The 18,865-nt window shown below is 41.1% G+C and overlaps 1 protein-coding gene across 2 annotated transcripts in view; it reads right to left on the reverse strand.

Annotated features, from left to right (window-relative positions):
• Positions 1–18,865, reverse strand: part of rsu1 (Ras suppressor protein 1) — a 99,212-nt gene that overhangs the window by 32,577 nt on the left and 47,770 nt on the right. For both annotated transcript variants that reach the window (XM_038722990.1, XM_038722999.1), the window contains exons 4-7: positions 15,134–15,252; positions 12,096–12,178; positions 11,124–11,238; positions 5,864–5,996 (exon numbers count right to left, since the gene is read on the reverse strand). In XM_038722990.1, the coding sequence (XP_038578918.1) occupies positions 5,864–5,996; positions 11,124–11,238; positions 12,096–12,178; positions 15,134–15,252 (450 nt within the window). The remainder of the gene's footprint in view (positions 1–5,863; positions 5,997–11,123; positions 11,239–12,095; positions 12,179–15,133; positions 15,253–18,865) is intronic.

Genomic DNA, 18,865 nt, shown 5'->3' on the forward strand with positions numbered 1-18,865 from the left:
TAGCTCCATGGTATAATACTGAAACTCGCAAATTAAAGCAAATATCGCGGAAACTTGAGAGGAATTGGCGTTCCACCAAAGTGGAAAATTCTCGTTTAATTTGGCAAGATAGTCTTAAAACTTATAGGAAGGCCCTCCGTAATGCTAGAGCAGCGTACTACTCGTCATTAATAGAGGAAAATAGGAACAACCCATAGTTTCTTTTCAGCACTGTAGCCAGGCTGACAGAGAGTCACAGCTCTATTGAGCCAAGTATTCCCATAGCTCTCAGTAGTTACGATTTCATGAGCTTCTTTAATGATAAAATTCTAGCTATTAGAGACAAAATTCACCAAGACCTGCCCTCAACTGGCACCGACTTATCTCTTAACTCAGGAACCTTAGAAACAGCTGTAGAACCAGATACATGTTTAGACTGTTTTGCTTCCCTCAATCTTTACCAACTAACTTCAATAATTTCTTCATCTAAACCATCAACCTGCCTCTTAGACCCCATCCCGACTAGGCTGCTTAAAGATGTTTTACCCTTAGTCAGCACCTCTATACTAGATATGATCAATCTATCTTTATCAACAGGCTATGTACCACAGTACTTTAAAGTAGCCGTAATTAAACCTCTTCTGAAAAGCCCAAACTTGATCCGGATTTTTAGCCAACTATAGACCTATATCTAACCTTCCATTTCTCTCTAAGGTTCTGGAGAAAGCAGTTGCTAAACAGCTGTGTGACTTTCTACAGAACAATAGTTTATTTGAGGATTTTCAGTCAGGATTTAGAGCTCATCATAGCACAGAGACAGCACTGGTGAAAATTACTAACGACCTCCTTATTGCATCAGACAAAGGACTTGTCACTGTACTGGTTTTATTAGATCTTAGTGCTGCATTTGATACCATTGACCATCAGATCTTATTGCAGAGACTGGAATATTTCATTGGCATTAAAGGAACCGCTCTAAGCTGGTTTAAGTCCTATTTATCAGATCGATTTCAGTTTGTACATGTTAACAATGAGTCCTCCATGCATGCCAAAGTTAGTCATGGAGTTCCTCAAGGATCTGTCCTCGGACCAATCCTCTTCACTTTATATATGCTTCCTTTAGGCAATATTATCAGGAAACATTCCATAAGCTTTCATTGTTATGCAGATGATACTCAATTATATCTATCGATCAAGCCAGATGAAACTCATCAGTTAGCTAAACTTCAAATGTGCCCTCAGGATGTTAAAACCTGGATGACCTGTAATTTTCTCATGTTAAACTCAGATAAAACTGAAGTTATTGCTCTGGGGCCTAAGCACCTCCGTGACGCATTATCTAAAGATATAGTTTCCCTGGATGGCATCGCCCTGGCCTCCAGCACCACTGTGAGGAATCTTGGCGTTATCTTTGATCAGGACATGTCGTTTAAGTCTCACATTAAGCAACCGCCTTTTTCACCTACGTAATATTGCGAAAATCAGGAACATCCTGTCTAAAAATGATGCAGAAAAACTAGTCCATGCATTTGTTACTTCTAGGCTGGATTACTGCAATTCCTTATTATCAGGCTGCTCGAAAAAGTCCATTAAGACTCTTCAGCTGATCCAGAATGCTGCAGCACGTGTTCTGACAGGAACCAGGAAAAGAGATCACATTTCTCCTGTTTTAGCTTCTTTGCATTGGCTTCCAGTAAAATCCAGAATAGAATTTAAAATCATTCTTCTTACCTACAAAGCTCTTAATGGTCAGGCACCATCTTATCTTAAAGAGCTCATAGTACCTTACTACCCCACCAGAGCACTGCGCTCCCAGAATGCAGGGTTACTTGTGGTTCCTAGAGTCTCCAAAAGTAGACTAGGAGCCAGAACGTTCAGCTATCAAGCTCCTCTCCTGTGGAACCAGGTTCCAGTTTGGGTTCAGGAGGCAGACACCATCTCCACATTTAAGAGTAGGCTTAAGACTTTCCTCTTTGATAAAGCTTATAGTTAGGGCTGGCTCAGGTGAGTCCTGAACCATCCCTTAATTATGCTGCTATAGGCCTAGACTGCCGGGGGATTTCCCATGATGCACTGAGCTCCTCTCTCCTCTACTTTCTCTCCCTCTGTATGCAACCTCATCCCATTATTGCATGTTACTAACACAACTTCTCCCCTTTCTGGTAGTCTTGTGCTTTCTCGTCCCTCTCCTCTCTCCTCCTATCACTTCCTGCAGGTGTTTCTGGCTCTGGAGCTGTGGAGTCTGGATCTGTGGTTGCGGGTCACCTGCTGCCCCCGTGTTCCTGCTTGACACCCTCTGCTGCAACGACTATTGTTACTAGTCCTATTGTTATTATTGTTATTATAACCATTAACATTACGATTGTTACCTACTATTAACACTATTATAAATATCTGTACCATTTTTCATTTAGTCTATAGCAACATCACCTTCACTGTCTGTACCTCTGTGTGTATATTGTGTAGGCTGCCTCCCTCCCTCTCTCTCTCTCCCTCCCTCCCTCTCTCCCTCTCTCTCTCCCTCTCTCCCTCTCTCCCCCTCTCTCTCTCTCTCTCTCTCTCTCTCTCTCTCTCTCTCTCTCTCACCCCAACCGGTCGAGGCAGATGGCCGCCCACCCTGAGCCATGGTTCTGCTTGATGTTTCTGCCTCTTAAAAGGAAGTTTTTCCTTGCCTCTGTCGCCTAGTGCTTGCTATTGGTGGGAACTGTTGGGCTTCTGTAAATATCATCAGAGTACGGTCTAGACCTGCTCTTTTATGAAAAGCGCTGTGAGATAACTGTTGTTGTGATTTGGCGCTATATAAATAAAATTGAATTGAATTGAATTGAAAACCTCAATACAATATGTCTCAGTGGCAATGCTGTTTGCGAGAAAGCGATGCACATCAGAATAGCATAAAATTTCAGTGTTTTCCCATAGTCTTAGATGCACATATGTGGTGGTGATGATGGGGGGGTTTGGGGGTCCTACCCCAGGAAAATTTAGATTTTTCCAATGACAAATATGCAATTTCACATCATCTGGGACCATTTTACCATATCTGTGAACAAATAGTTGGAAAAGCTAGAGTAGATAATAAATAAACAACCAGAAAGCATAAGGACTGAACTTGCTAAAGAAATTGTCAGGATTTGTGGGTGAGCGCAGAGGCGGTGAGAGCCCAAACGCAAGACACAGAGCAGGTTCAATTCCGAAAAGGTTTATTAAACAAACTAAAAGCGAGAACACTTACAATGAGTAGCTGAGTCCAGGTAATCCAAAATAATGGTACAAACAAACCAGGTGATCCAACAGAGAAATCCAAGAGCAGGTGTAATCCAAAATCCAAAGAACTCACAGGGAACAGACAGGTAACAGGATGAGACAGCGGATGCTACAACCACTACAACAGACACACACTACAATGACCAGACTGAGACTGAACAGAAACGCCAGGCATATATACACAGGGACTAACGAGCAGGGCAACACAGGTGACAGGGATCAAGGTTAACAAGGCAGGCAGAGAGACAGCAGGGAAAACAGAGAGGAGGGCAGGCGGGCAGAGACAGCAGGGGGGAACAGAGAGGCAGGCAGAGTGATAACTGGGGTAACAGACATAACCTAGGTTACTGGACGCTAAATACAGACATAAACTAAGACACAGAACCATAATGCAGAACTAAACCTAAGATACATGACAGACAGGTACAAGGTGAGCTAAACAAAACCTGCGGATGAACAATGAAATAAACAAGGCTAAACAGAGAACACAAGACAAGGAACAAACCTCCAACAGAAAACATGGACCAACTGTTACACAGACCGGGGTAGGGAACAGAGACAGAACTCACCAGGACAACACAGACAACAGACTAGACAGAACCCCAAAACATAACAGACCAAAACTAACAGAGTGCAAAACTTAAACATGGCTGACAGGCAGAATGTGACAGAAATTGTCTAGGGATGGAAAAATTATTTAGTTGTCGCTCCCAATTCTCTCTCCACAGTGATTTTACATTCATGGCACACTGTGTACACACTCCTGCACATGCTTAATTGTGAATATGTAATACATCTCTTCACAATCAATTTGTTGAAAAAGGAAGAAAAAAATACTAGTGGCAAGTGAGGATTGAACACACAACCCTCCAAACAGGAGTCCTGTGCACTACCAACGGAGCTAATCAATCACACACATAGTAAATGTTGGAATATAAACGGTCAATTGACAATGTTCTGTCCCGCCATCTAAAGACTTGAAAATAATTTGGTCCGATGCCAGACTTATTTGCCGACCCCTGCTTTAGACCAACATTGTTTAAGTGCTGATCCAAAGATCAGTTGTGATTGGTTACAACATGGTATTATTAGGGCCCAAGTATGAATCGTGCTAGGTCCCTATTGAAACTGTAAGGATTATTTTTAGGGCCCGAGCACGAGCCGTGCGAGGACCCTATTGAAACTGTTGGGATTTTTATTTTTTTTCTGCAAAGTAAGCTCAAGTTTGGGGGCTTAAACATACTCGAAAACTCACCAAACTTTGCACAAAATTCAGGAGTGGCGAAAATTTTTGTATTTTCTGGGTTTTGCGCATGGGCGTAGCAAAATGGCTCAATAGTGCCCCCTACAGTGCAGCCCCCGGACAAAGATTAACCTAGATGTACGAAATTTTTGTGGTACGTGTATCATGTATAGTAAAGCCTCTTGGAGCCATTGCCTAAACCCAACAGGAAGCCATTTTGGATTTAATGGTCATTTTTGGCGATTTACACACTCCATACTTTAACGAACTCCTCCTAGGGATTTGGTCCGACCGACTTCAGATTTGTGCTGTGCCCTCTAAAGGCATTGACGATGAAAAGTTGTGCTATCTGTGAGTTTTCGTCGATGGGCGTGTCCGTGGCGTGGCGTCAAAGATCAACTCTTCGCCATGACACAGGAAGTTGTTGTAACTTCAGTGTACATGCTCACATCTGAATAAAACTTTACGTGCTTGATAACTGTCCCACCCCGAACACATCTACACGCCAATATTAATTTATATTCATAGTGCCAAGTGCTATGTAGCACCACAAAGGGGACACAGGAAGTGACATATAACACCTTCATGCAGCGTCCGAAGCACGTAGCAAAGTCACAGCTGCACCGGCAGAGCTCCAGAATATGCAATGTGGCCGCCTCACACCCCGATGCGCTACATGTGCGAAGGCCCGCCCAACGCTGCTTGCAGCTTTATTATCTATAATTATTTCATGAATTCTCATCTGAATGTAATAAGTTCAGCTGCTGGATACTTATACTGCAGTCTGAATAACTCCTATTGGTTCAGCAGTACTGTTTGCAAAGATGTGCACACAGATAGCAGACTCACTGGCACACAATGCTCATACAAGTATGCAAGGAAAATATGGAAAAGGAATATGATGAGACATGGTCTTTCTGTCTCCCTCACACACAGTCACACAGTGCAGGGATCAGTTCCAGAGCATGCCTCAGAGCAGCAGTCTGAAGCATTCACACAGAGGATTTGCAGCATCTCTTTCTGCCTGGAGCAAAGAATTAAGAGCAGCCTTCTGCTTCACAGTGCAAACTCCAGTGCTTTTTTCTCCACCAGAGAGAAGACTGCCTACATTTCTGTGCTCTAATGTGAACAACCAGGCGCAACACTGTGAACATCTTCCAGGAGAAACTGTCTGAAAACGAGTGCCGTTATCCTCATATTTAAAAGATATCAAGTGCCTTTGAGTGTGGTTGTTCAGAACAGGTACCCACAAGTACAACGTCAGTAACCTGTCCTGAGTGTAGAAAACCCACCTGTACGTAGTATAAGTCAATGCAGATGCTCAGTATAAAAATATCAGTGTGTGTGTGTGCATGAGTGTTACTTATTATTACTTACTACTTATAGGTCTCTGAGCGAACATATTCAAAAACATGGGAGACGCCCAGCTGGAACTGGTCTGCGATGGGAGTGACCCAGGGATTGTTCTCCGCTTTAAACACCTGCTTAGGACCAGTCAGATCCAGATTACCTGCAGACATAGAGACACACTCATCACCTGTTTCTATGCAGCCCTGTAGGCTCGGGCGGTATGTGCTGGTATGTTCTTCAGACCCTTCTGACGTTTCACCAGGGTGTGCGGTGTGTAATGCTATGTGTGTGTAAAAGTCATTGTAGAATGTTGGCTAGCCTCCAGTGCTGTGTGTCTTACGTGCAGTAATAGTCTTGCTGGAGGACCAGATGGCACTTGGATACTGACACATCAGCCTACTCTATGGAAGCATATCAGGGACTATATTGAAATTGTAACGTAAACTTGAAAATGAAAATGTAATTTTACAATAGCATTATCATTTTCCACGTACTCGTATGGGCATTATATATATATATATATAAAACATACAGTGGTGTGAAAAAGTGTTTGTCCCCTTCCTGATTTCTTATTTTTCAGTCATACTGTAATGTTTCAGATCATCAAACAAATTTAAATATTAGACAAAGATAACACAAGTAAACACAAAATGCAGGGAAAAAGTGATTGCCTGCCCTGTTAAAACACAAGGGGAAAAAAAATGCAAGGCGATTTCTCATCAGCTTTTAATACAATCCAAACACACATCTTAGTTAGGAAAATTCTGTCCACTTTTAACCTTGATCCAGGTATAGTAAAATGGGTTCTGGATTTTTTTAACATTTAGGCCCCAGTCAGTCAGCGTTAATGGTGTTCTATCTCAGAAGCGGTTGTTATCCACTGGCTCACCCAGGGGTGTGTCCTGTCCCCACTATTTTATCTCCTATATACAAATGACTGTAGGAGTCACAACAATGAAAGGTTTCTTCTGAAGTTCGCGGACGACCTGGTCTGCTTCAGCATGGAGAGGCTGACCATGGGCCAGCTTTGAACGACTTTGTTTAATGGTGTGACCACCACTTCTTGAAGTTAAATGTCCTTAAAACTAAAAACATGGCCATAGACTTCAGGAAAACTTCCCATTTAACCTCTTCAACAATAATCAAGGGCTCACTTATTGAGACAGTGGAGTGTTACAAGTACCTAGGAGCAGTTACTGACAAAAACTTGAACTTTGACCTTGACACTTAAGCTGTTTACAAGAAGGGTCTTCAAAGGCTTCATTTTCTGCGCAGAATTAAGACCTTTAATGTGGATAAAACTTTGACTTTATTTTATAAATCTTTTATTGAGTCAATTTTAACTTTTTGTTGAATAGCCTGGTATGGGAATCTTACAGTGCAAAGCAAAAATAAACTGTCTAATATTGTTAAGGTAGCCAGCAAAATAATTGGCACTTAACAGCTTTCCTTGGCAGACATCTATAAAAGTCAAGTTATACGTAAGGCTCGGACTATCGCAGCCAATTCTGATCACCCCCTTTTGGAGGAATTTGTTCTTCTCCCCTCTGGCCGAAGATACATTCCTCCAGACAAAAAACTAACAGATACAAATTTTCCTTTACACCCATGGCAGTTAATGCCCTAAATTCGCACTGAGCTTCACCTGCTGCTCAGAAGCATCCTACAGTGTTGAGGCTACCATTTTAACTTTTTGAGTACTTTTAGATGAACAAATATATGTTGTACATGGTAATGGCTGTTCTTGTCTTTGTTCATGTCTCATGTATGTTTGTTTTAACCCTATTCCAAATCAAATTTCCCCTGGTGGGACAATAAAGACAGTGCTGTGAAAGACTCAATGCCAGTTATCGCAAAAGCTTGATTGCAGTTGTTGTTGCTAAGGGTGGCCCAACCAGTTATTAGGTTAAGGGGGCAATCACTTTTCCACCCAGGGCCCATGTAGGTTTAGATTTTTTTCCCTTAATAATGAAAACCTTCATTTAAAAACTGCGTTTTGTGTTTACTTGTGTTATCTTTGTCTCATATTTGAATTTGTTTGATCTGAAACATTTCAGTGTGACAAATACGCAAAAAAAAAAAAAAAGAAATCAGGAAGGGGGCAAACACTTTTTCACACCACTGAATATATTAAAATGAAAATGAAAGTCATACCCCGCTGTAGAGACGACAATATTCAAATGTTAATTCACATTTGAAAATGCAATATAAACAATGTAATGTGATTTTTCCATTTATGCAAGCAGTATTTAAGTCAAAATGAAAGTGCAATTTTCTAACAGTTTGAAAATGTAAGGAGCCCTGCTAGATCCTGTAAAGGAAAAAGAAAATATTCTAATTTAACATGGCCAAGAGGTAGTATTTTGTGGCCACGAGATACTACCTTGTGCCCAGATTTAATTCTACCTCGTTCTCACGTTTGAATTACCTCGTGGCCACCAGATAAGTGTATATAAAAAGAGCCAGCACAGTGGAACAGCTCTTCTCCTCAAAGCAGAGAGTGCACAGTGCCTGCTCCAGCTGACACCTACTTAAAGCACTCATTGGGTGATAGCTATAGATAGAGACTATTTGATTAACATTTATTTTAACTTAGGTAAGTTATGGCAATGGCAGCGCCAACAGCTGGTGCTGTGATCGCTCAGAAGAGAGGAGAGAGCGGGATCAGAGCTATGTTGGCCCAGCTTGGATTTAAGGCTGCTCCTAAACGTCTGGTCTGGATAAAATGGGACTCAGGTTGGCCAAGAAATGAAAATCAGAGACTGCTGTGCCCAAATCTTTACAGAGAGCTGCTTATCAACATCCTGGATCAAGCAGTCCATGCCCACTGTTTCGGCAGTGCAAGACTCCCGAAAAGGACTCTGTTTTACATCAATGGTTCTTGGTGCTCAAATGCTGTCAAGATGGACACGGTTTCCTAAATGTCAATCTTTTTATGTGAGGATGACGACCACTTATCATCTTGTGGCTGCTGTTTACATTCACCTAAAATCTCTTAAAATCAGTGGGGGAGGCACGCAGAAACAGCTGTTTCTTTCACTCTCTCTCTCCCAAATGTCAGACTTTTATGTGAGGATGATAATCACATTATCATCTTGTTACTGCTGTTTAAATTCATCACAGAGCAAATGAAAAGAAACTGCTGATACCTTTTGCCTATGTATAGACCTATATAAATTACTGTAGATATTGTTTTATTAGGGCCCGAGCACGAACCGTGCGAGGTCCCTATTGAAACTGTAAGGATTATTATTAGGGCCCGAGCACGAATCTCGCGAGGTCCCTATTGAAACTGAAGGGATAATTTTTAGGGCCCGAGCACGAACCGTGCGAGGTCCCTATTGAAACTGTAAGGATTATTATTAGGGCCCGAGCACGAATCTCGTGAGGTCCCTATTGAAACTGAAGGGATAATTTTTAGGGCCCGAGCATGAACCGTGCGAGGTCACTATTGAAACTGAAGAGATTCTTTTTAGGGCCCGAGCACAAAAAGATTTTTTTTTTTCTTTTTTCTGCAAAGTAAGCTCAATTTTGGGGGCCTAAACATACTCGAAAACTCACCAAATTTTGCACACATGTCAGGACTGGTGAAAAATTTCGTATTTTATGGGTTTCGCGCATGGGCATGGCAAAATGGCTCGCTACCGCTCCCTACAAAATTAGAAAAAATTAGCCCCTCGTCCACGTTCAACCTACATGCACGAAATTTTCTGGGGACATGTATCATATCACGACACACAAAAAAGAAGAACCCATACCCTAAACTCAACCGGAAGTCAGCCATTTTGAATTTTACGGCCATTTTGGATGATTTACACACTTCGCACTTTAACGAACTCCTCCTAGGGATTTATTCGGATCGACTTCAACTTTGTGCTGTGCCCTCTAAAGGCATTGAAGATGACAAGTTGTGCTATCTGTGAGTTTTCGTCAATGGGCGTGTCCGTGGCGTGGCGCCAAAGAACGTCAACTCTTCGCCATGACATAGGAAGTTGTTGTAACTTCAGTGTACATGCTCACATCTGCACCAAACTTTACGTGCTTGATAACTCTCCCACCCCGCAGACATCTACACACCAATACCGATTTATATTCATAGCGGCAAGTGCTATGTAGCTCCACATAGGGGACACAGGAAGTGACATATAGCACCTTCATGCAGCGTCGGAACCGCGTAGCAAATTCACAGCCGCACCGGCAGAGCTCCAGAATGTGCAACTCGGCCGACTCACACCCGGACGCGCTACAAGTGCGAGGGCCCGCCCAACGCTGCTTGCAGCTTTAATTTACTGTATTTTTTGTGCATTTAATCAGATGCTTATTTATTTATTGAGCATTTATTTATTTCTATATTTATTTCCCTTTATGTCAGAATCAGTCCTCCATAGGCACTGTGCACTCTCTGCTTTGGGGAGAAAAGCTGCTCCATTCTGCTGGCTCTTTTTATATACGCTTATCTGGTAGCCACGAGGTAATTCACGTCGGAACAAGGTAGTATCTCATGGCCACAATGTAATTACCTCATGGCCACGTTTTAATTAAAATAAAGCTCAGGGATGGATCGAAGCCGACTTCAAACTTGGAACCTGTAAGTTTTATTTTTTGTGTTGTTTTACTGTTATTTTGCATGTTAGCACGTTCTGCAGATAATGTGGCTAGCATGAATTGTAGGCCCACACACTGACTGGAGCAATGCTGAGTTTGTAATATTGAAACGTTAAGCCTCATATGAAGCCAGTTAAACAACCAGAGTAGGAGGTCATTTATAAGGAAAATAAATGAGGCAGGTTATTATTTCAACAGGTGTGTGTTGTGGAAATAATGTAAAGATGATACTGTGCCCAGTGTTTTTGTTGATGTGGTTCACGCTCAGGTAAATGAATCCTTCTTGGTCCAAAGGTTAATGGATCGCCATAAAAAAACACTGTGTTGGTAGTACAGATGTCAGTATATTGAGCACAAAGACATATATTTTTAATATTTTACCTTTGAAACATTTACAAAACAATACTTAGAAATTATATTTTTTTTACACTTATTCTAATTCTATCATTATTGCACATCATCCTAATTACACTAGAGTAAACAAACACTGTATTTCACTGAACATATTGAAAATATGACTACATGTCAAACACACCTTTGAACCTTTGACATTTGAACCTGATTATTTTTAACTAGCACAGCCAGTTGCCACTGGTTACAGATACTGAAAACCAACAGCCAGAGTGCATTATAGTGCATTATATTAGCTAGGACAGTGTGTGTGTGCACGTGTGATCAGTACCAAGTTCAGGCGGCAGGACGGTCAGTCTGTTGCCCTGGATGTGAAGCTCTTTGAGTTGAGCCAACTCCCCAATCTCCTTAGGCAGCGAGATCAGATCATTATCTCTCAGACTCAGCTGGAGGAAACAGTAGAAAGACATATAACACATGATCTGATGCTTGCTTAAAGCACAAAGACTGATAATTCAAACTGGACTAACATATTTAGCTGTTCCTAAAATACATTATATATTATATATTATAGTATTATATATTACTATTATAAAACCTAAATCTGTCTGCTGCATCTACAGTCTTATGTGAAACACCAAAACATTTTTCTTTTTCTCCACTCTCCTAGTGCAACACTCAGGACACCGAAACAGTTTAGTTTCTCAGCCTCAGGTCCATCTGTGAGTCATCTGCATAACCGTTAAAGGTAAGGGAGCAGGAGACTACCTTGTTAAATATCATGAGAGCGGAGACTACCTGGTTAAATAACGGTTATGTTGATGCAGAAGAGAACTAGACCGAGTACAGATCCTTGGGGGACCACTGCTGGATATCTCCAGGGAAAATGTATTTTGTAATTAGGCTGAACTGACCCTTTGAATAGTATAAGCATACAGAGCTAATAGTTTTTTGTTGCCATATAGGTGCGTGATATCCAGTACAGTCTACAGTTGGTATGGACAGGAAGTGAATGAAGACATGTTGCTGTGGAGACAACAAGTACGCCAGTTGAAGATGGGCTGTAGATGGGTTTGAACTATGGGGCTGTATAAAGACTACCGAGCCTGCAATGTTGAAGCCAGGGACTGATGTGGTGACTGCAGAACTGCTGATGGTGCTGGAAATGAGAAACCAGCAGCAGCTTTTCCTTCTCTCTTACTCTCTGTGCTCTTCTATTGATTCGCTGAGCCTGGTAACTCTTGGCCGCGCTGGGTTACCAACAACAACGGCTCATAGTGTCAGTTGCACTGAATTAACTTACTATCTGCAACTTGGTCAGCTTCCCGATGTCAGCGGGCAGGAGCTCAAAGTCGTTGTCACTCAGGTAGAGAGCACGAAGAGTGGCTGCAAAATAAGCATCCCTGTTAGTTTGCGTGTGTGTGGGTCAAGCCTGATTAATAATACTGCCTCACAAACTGGGCAGAATCAATCTACACAGACCTTCTGCTGTCTGGCAAGACAACAGACAATGAGACAGCTTTGTGAAGGTGCAGTGAAAAAGCAGCTCGGTTAAAACATGCAGCCATAAAGCTGCTGCTGTAGAGTCCTATTCATCTTTTAATGTGAAATCCATATTACACTGTGCATGTCTAATGTAGCCTGGCTCCTCTTCCTCCTGTAATGTCGTGTAAAAATTCAAGACTTGGGCCAGATAAGAAAGCTTGAAATTTTACCAACATTTTTATTATCAACAAAAACAGACACCAATTAGAATACAAAAGTTCCACCGGAGTGTGTCAGAGATCGGTGCAAAATAGAGCCCCATTCTGTTACCAGAACAGAGACCCGAGTCGACATGAAAACCATGTAACGACTGACTTTCACCTCCTTTTGGACCTCCTTTTATAGCTCTGTTTCTTGGCTTCAGATCATCTCTTGGCTCTCTTTCCTACTGCACCTGGGTCTGGGAAAGCCCAAGATTTTCACGTGCCTCAGCATTTGTTGGGGAAGTCCCTGACTGCGCTGCTCCTCCTCTCTGTGTCTTTTGCATGCCCTCCGCTTGATCATGCCATTTCATCCATAACCTGGCTTTTGTGGAATAAACTGGTGTTGTTTGTGCTCAGTGCTAGAAGCAGGACTTTCTTACTGTGATGGACTATATTGATGTATGTTTTGTAATACAATTTTCACAAAATCTGCTTCTATTTTCCTTTGCAGGTGTTTTTGATGCTGCCTTCCTATCCCACTGTGCTTGCTCACTCACACACATGTGCTACTGCTGAGCCTGGGCAGTTAGATACAGAAAGGAGCACACACACTCAGAACTATAGAGTCATAACACTGTGATCCTAACTTTACACTATAAAATAACACTTTAAATGATGACAATGTAGACCATAGCATAGGCTATAATGCTCTAAAATAATTCACAACACCTGCTTCCAGCACCCTGACCCCTTCACTTCTGTTACCTCCTGAGCTGGATCACTATCAGTGTGCTACCAGCCTCAGACTGGCTTACACTTACACTTAACTATATGTTGTGTGTGTAGCATGAAGGAACTACAAATTTAATTTTGTTATTTCGTATGACAAATGAACAACCTTATACCTTGTACCTTGTAAAGCAGGGCAAGAAGCTCGTCATCACAGAGATGGGATGGATTATAAACCCTATACAACACCTCCATCTTGTCTATCTGATCCATACAACATTGGAGGCATTTCTTGGCCAGGTGCAGTGACTTCTTGAAGTCTTGTTGTCATCATGAGGTTGTCAGGCAACCAGCAGAGACTCCAGAAAGAAAAGCAGTGCAATACGGTAACAAATTAACGAAACAGTTATTAGTCTAGTCATTATGGAAAACCTTGCATGGATTAAAAGGAGTCATTCTCACGTCCTAGTCACTATTGTTGTTTAACTGTTTCCCCAACAACAGTAGGCAGAAAGTGAGGTGCAAGGTTTCAGGACTCAAAAGCTAACGTATTGTACAGTGCCTCCCCAAATCATCTGTGCATGCTCCTGATGAGACAGCGGATAGTGTCCTGGAGGGTCTCCTCCAAGACCTAGATCAGTGCATCATTGAGCTCTTAAACAGTCTGAGGTGCTACTTGGCGGCCTAGGGACCACAGATAGAAAACATCCCAGGGGTTCTCAATTGGATTCAGGTCTGAGGAACGTGAAGGCCAGTCAATGACATCAATGCCTTTGTCATCCAGGAAAAGGGGCGTTGCCAGGCTCTTTAAACATTAGGGGCATTAGATGCCAAACATTGGATCACTTAAAAAATCTGAGGTAGAACATTCAAAAAAATTATGATAAAATCTTTTTTCAACAAATACGCATGAGTACAATTAAGTAAAATCTTTTTTCAGTTTTTTCCTCAACAAAATAAATATCTTAATAGAAAAATGAAGTGCTAATTTGTTTGAGAGTGAAATTAATTAAATCAAACATTTGTTGAACATTTATTGAACATTTGCTATATTGTTATTGAGGAAAATTATATTGCGATAATTAAAGGTTCAGTGTGTAATAATTCTGAGGATTTATCGACAGAAATGCAATATAAGATCCATAACTATGTTTTCAGTTTTGTGTAAAGATCTTACATAATAAACTATGATGTTTTCATTACCTTAGAATAAGACATTCTTGGAAGTCCCCACAACAATTAACTTTAAGTTTTTGCAACTATCTTGAAAACGGCTTCGCTTAGAGTCAAACTTCTTTCATCATTTTAATCACTGGATTCTTGGCATCTTTGCTTAAATGGTCTTCTGCTCTGAAAATGTCAAATTATGTGACTTTTTATCAATTTTCTCCAAAACCTATTTTAGCTAACTTGTCCCAGGTGGTTTCGCCAAACGAAACATTGGAAGGATCATCTATGGACGTCGCTGATTAAAAGTTAAAAGATAAAAAGATCAAAATAATTTTGATACGTCAATCTGTTTTCTTTTCATAAAATTTTACTTTTGTGTCTTTATGTACAGTTTTACATAAATGCCCATAAATCAAAATTGGCTTAAGATTTTGTAACCAAACTTAACATGTCTGTTCAGACACTCTGTGTGGTAGATATGGGAATATAAACAGCGCCGTCAAAAATCTGTGGGAAACACTGCATTCCCTTTTTGAGGGTTGTCTTGCTGTTGTCACTTTCATTTACACCAACACAGGCGATACTGATTCACAATCGCTTATGCTTCTTAACTGTACAGATTGATTGAGGCAGATCAATAAACTGATCTGTTGACGACGTTATTAAAGATTGTAAACAGTAATTGTCCTTTCCCCTATGAAAAACACAACTTTCAGAGCTATGTGTGTGTGTGCGTGTGTGTGTGGACACTCACTGAGGTAAAAAAAGTTTCCAGGCAGAGAGTTTTGGTTCAGGTTGTTGTAGGTGAGGTCCAACACTTCCAGAGACGGCAGGGAACCAAATCCTCTGGGCAAGCTGCTCATACGGTTCATTCTGTGCTCACACACACACACACACACACACACACAATAAAATAAATTACACAAATAAACCCACCACTTATTTAAACCTTTTGTTGTTTTCAATTCAAATTCAGTCTATGTTTCAGGACTGGACAGGACTACAAGATTCACTTACTGAAGATTATTAGACAAGACGCAACCATTTTTAGTGAAACAGTCAGAGTTACTTCAGAACAGCTTTAACGGAAATATTTAAGGTACTCCTCCAAGTAGTGTTGCAATACTCATTTTTTGATGGTCTCGGGCTCATCTCGGACTTGACCGCATTTATACTCGGGTCTTGTCTCAGTCTTGGACATTGAGGACTCTGGATTTTATTTCAAGACCAGTCAAAACCATAACTTTGGGAATACCAATAAATTGCTTTTGCATTGTCTGATTTATTTGTTAACATCCTAACTTTGATTGGATGTAAAACTTATTACTTCAAACGCAACCAATAACGCTATTTTTATGTTGGTACCGTTAACGGCTGTCACCCCTCCAACACCCCCTTCACACGCACTCCAAAAAAGTGAATGGGAGAGACAGGAGAAGCTGTGGCTGTCTGAGAGCAGGAGGATATGTCAGCAAAATCTTCGTAATAACATTTAGCTATCTAAACTATAAAGAATGAATCTGTCAAACAGAAGTCCAGAAGAAACACACAGCAATCTGTAAATTCTGCAGTGCAACCATACACAGATGGCTGGGACCACGTTATTACCTTTTACTGCCATTTAAAAAGAAAGCATAAAGAAAGGTATGCTATGTGTACGTGACGTAAGCAAAGCTAGCAAGCTTACGTATGTTTCTGGGCACTAATTTCAGTTGCTTGCTATGGTTCCTTGCCAGGTGCACAAGCTGCCATATTTAGTTAACATATTATAGGCAGTAGCTAATGCAATTAGCTTGAGGCCAGGGCATGTGGTGACAACTTGTTCCTAAGTTACATTTTTGCTTGTGATAATGACGAGATAGGCCTCATACAGCTATGTAGCTAATGCAGGGGTTTTCAAAGGCTGAGACTGCGGGCCTTCCCTCAGATAAAGCTTGGGAAACGGCACACCCCCACCACATCTTTAGTGTACTTGTGTTGGGGGTTTTGTCAACATATGGTCAGGTTTGGTTATTAGCTGAATATCAAAGATATTCTAGAAATATTAATGAAACTATTCATATTCAAAATTATTCATTATAATTAATACAGGGCACCACCCTGGAATCAGGGACCAATAAATATGAGCCTAGTATGATCGGTCTAAAATAGTGTTTGTCCACCTATAGATGGCAAACAGAGAAGGGTGAATCCGTACACTGGCTGTGGCAACCAACTCTGACTACAACCTTATACACAAATAATCACAGGCAACGAGTTCGAAAAATTATAATAGGATTTATTTAACTCAAGCATAGATCAATAACTTCAGCAAGTAAATCACTATTAACTATTCTAAGCAGAAATTAAAGCTGCAAGCAACTTCCTGTTTCATGGCGAATCATCGACACTACAGACACGCCCATTGACGAAAACTCACAAATAGCACAACTTTTCATAGTCAATGCCTTTAGAAGGCACAGCAGAAATTTGATGTCGATCCAACTAAATCCCTAGGAGGAGTTCGTTAAAGTACGAAGTGTGTAAATCATCCAAAAATGCCATAAAATTCAAAATGGCTGACTTCCTGTTGAGTTTAGGGTACGGGTTCTCGAGGCTTTTTTGTGCGTCTTGATATGATACATGTCTCCACAAAATATTTTGTGCATGTAGGTTGAACGTGAACGATAGGCTAATTTTTTCCAATTGTCTAGGTGCCGCTAGCGAGTCATTTTGCCACGCCCATGCGCGAAACCCATAAAATACGAAATTTTTCACCAGTTCTGACGTTTGGTGAGTTTTCGAGTATGCTCAGGTCCCCAAAATGGAGCTTACTTTGCAGAAAAAATAAATAAATAAATAAATAAATAAATGTATATATATAATCTTAGAAAATTCAATAGGGACCTCGCACGGTCGTGCTCGGGCCCTAATCTATACAAATTCAATAGGGAAAATTAAAGCTGCAAGCAGCGTTGGGCGGGCCCTCGCACTTGTAGCGCGTCCGGGTGTGAGCCGGCCGAGTTGCATATTCTGGAGCTCTGCCGGTGCGGCTGTGAATTTGCTACGCGGTTCCGACGCCGCATGAAGGTGTTATATGTCACTTCCTGTGTCCCCTATGTGGAGCTACATAGCACTTGCCGCTATGAATATAAATCGGTATTGGCGTGTGGATGTCTGCGGGGTGGGAGAGTTATCAAGCATGTAAAGTTTGTTTCAGATGTGAGCATGTACACTGAACAATAATGTACCCAAACAATAAAATAAATTCCTTTTATATTTCCCTGCCTTTTTGTTTATGTGTACATATAGAGGAAGAATGTGAGAACAGCACACATTTCATCGTTACTGTGTGTTAGAGCATGGGAGAACAGTGGATACTTTTAATACAGCCCACACCCCTAATACTGTGTAACTATAACAAGTAGAGAACAGAAGAAAAAGATGTTCTTTCTTTACAACTGTCTGCATAGCTTATTCATATTGTGTAATGAATGAAAATAAATAGGCCTACTAGGCTCCTCTCTACTTTGACATTTAAGATTAGCTTGTTTGATCCACCTTCATACACATGTGACATTACTGTACAACTTGAGAAAGGTGAGTTGTTTTCTGCTCCAGCCTTCCTAAAAGAAAAGCGTTTTTGGGATTAAATGGACTTTATTAGCTGCTGCAGTGCAGGATGAACTCAGAACAGACCCATTTCTCACCTTATTATTCTAAATCATGCAACGAAGAAGAAGAAATGCATAATAAATCCTGGGACAAAATCTGTCCACAAATACTGTACAGCATGTAGTCTGATGAACAAGACTTGTGTTATAGCTGACTTGGGCAGTGAATTGTTTAATTTTTTTAATTCATGTGGTCATAGTTGTCCACAACTCAAATCAGAATATAAGAAGAAATGTTTTATACCACCTCAAGAAGGCTTCCTATCAGAAAGGTAGGAAGGTATTTCAAATGTACAACTGCAGTACTTAAATCTAAGTAAAGTAATTTCCCTGACATTTTTGTGTTACTTTACTTTTAATAGACGCATGTAACAGGTTTTATACTTCCTGTGAGTATAATCCAATCAATCTTATTTTCATACTGTATATCCTTTGTGTAATTTGATAAATTGTGTTGTATGTGGTGCTCGCATCGTGTACTACTGAGACTTCATTGCCCTCTTCAGAGAAGACTCTGACTGCAACATGCGTCTTTGTAAAGAGAGAAACGGACAGAAAAGGTCTCTAACTCTGCCTGTCAGCTCGCTCTGCTCCGTTAAAACTGAATTTTCCATACAGAATTGAATACAAGTGCACTCCAGATTTAGCTGCAGCCAGCTGACCGTGTGCTTCTCCCTATACCGCAGTTCTGTGTCCATGCATGCAGCAAACTGAAAGCACTGTCTGTCGGAGCGTCTACGTGAAAAGAGAAGGAAGACATTGCTGGTAGTGTCTTCAGAGTTGTTAAACACCTCAGCGCACTGAAGGAAGCCATCTGACTGTGTGAGGGGCAA

Source organism: Micropterus salmoides, unplaced genomic scaffold (genome assembly GCF_014851395.1).
Source record: "Micropterus salmoides isolate LMB-PRFRI ecotype aquatic unplaced genomic scaffold, ASM1485139v1 Ms_hic_scaffold_1, whole genome shotgun sequence".
NCBI lineage: Eukaryota > Metazoa > Chordata > Actinopteri > Centrarchiformes > Centrarchidae > Micropterus > Micropterus salmoides.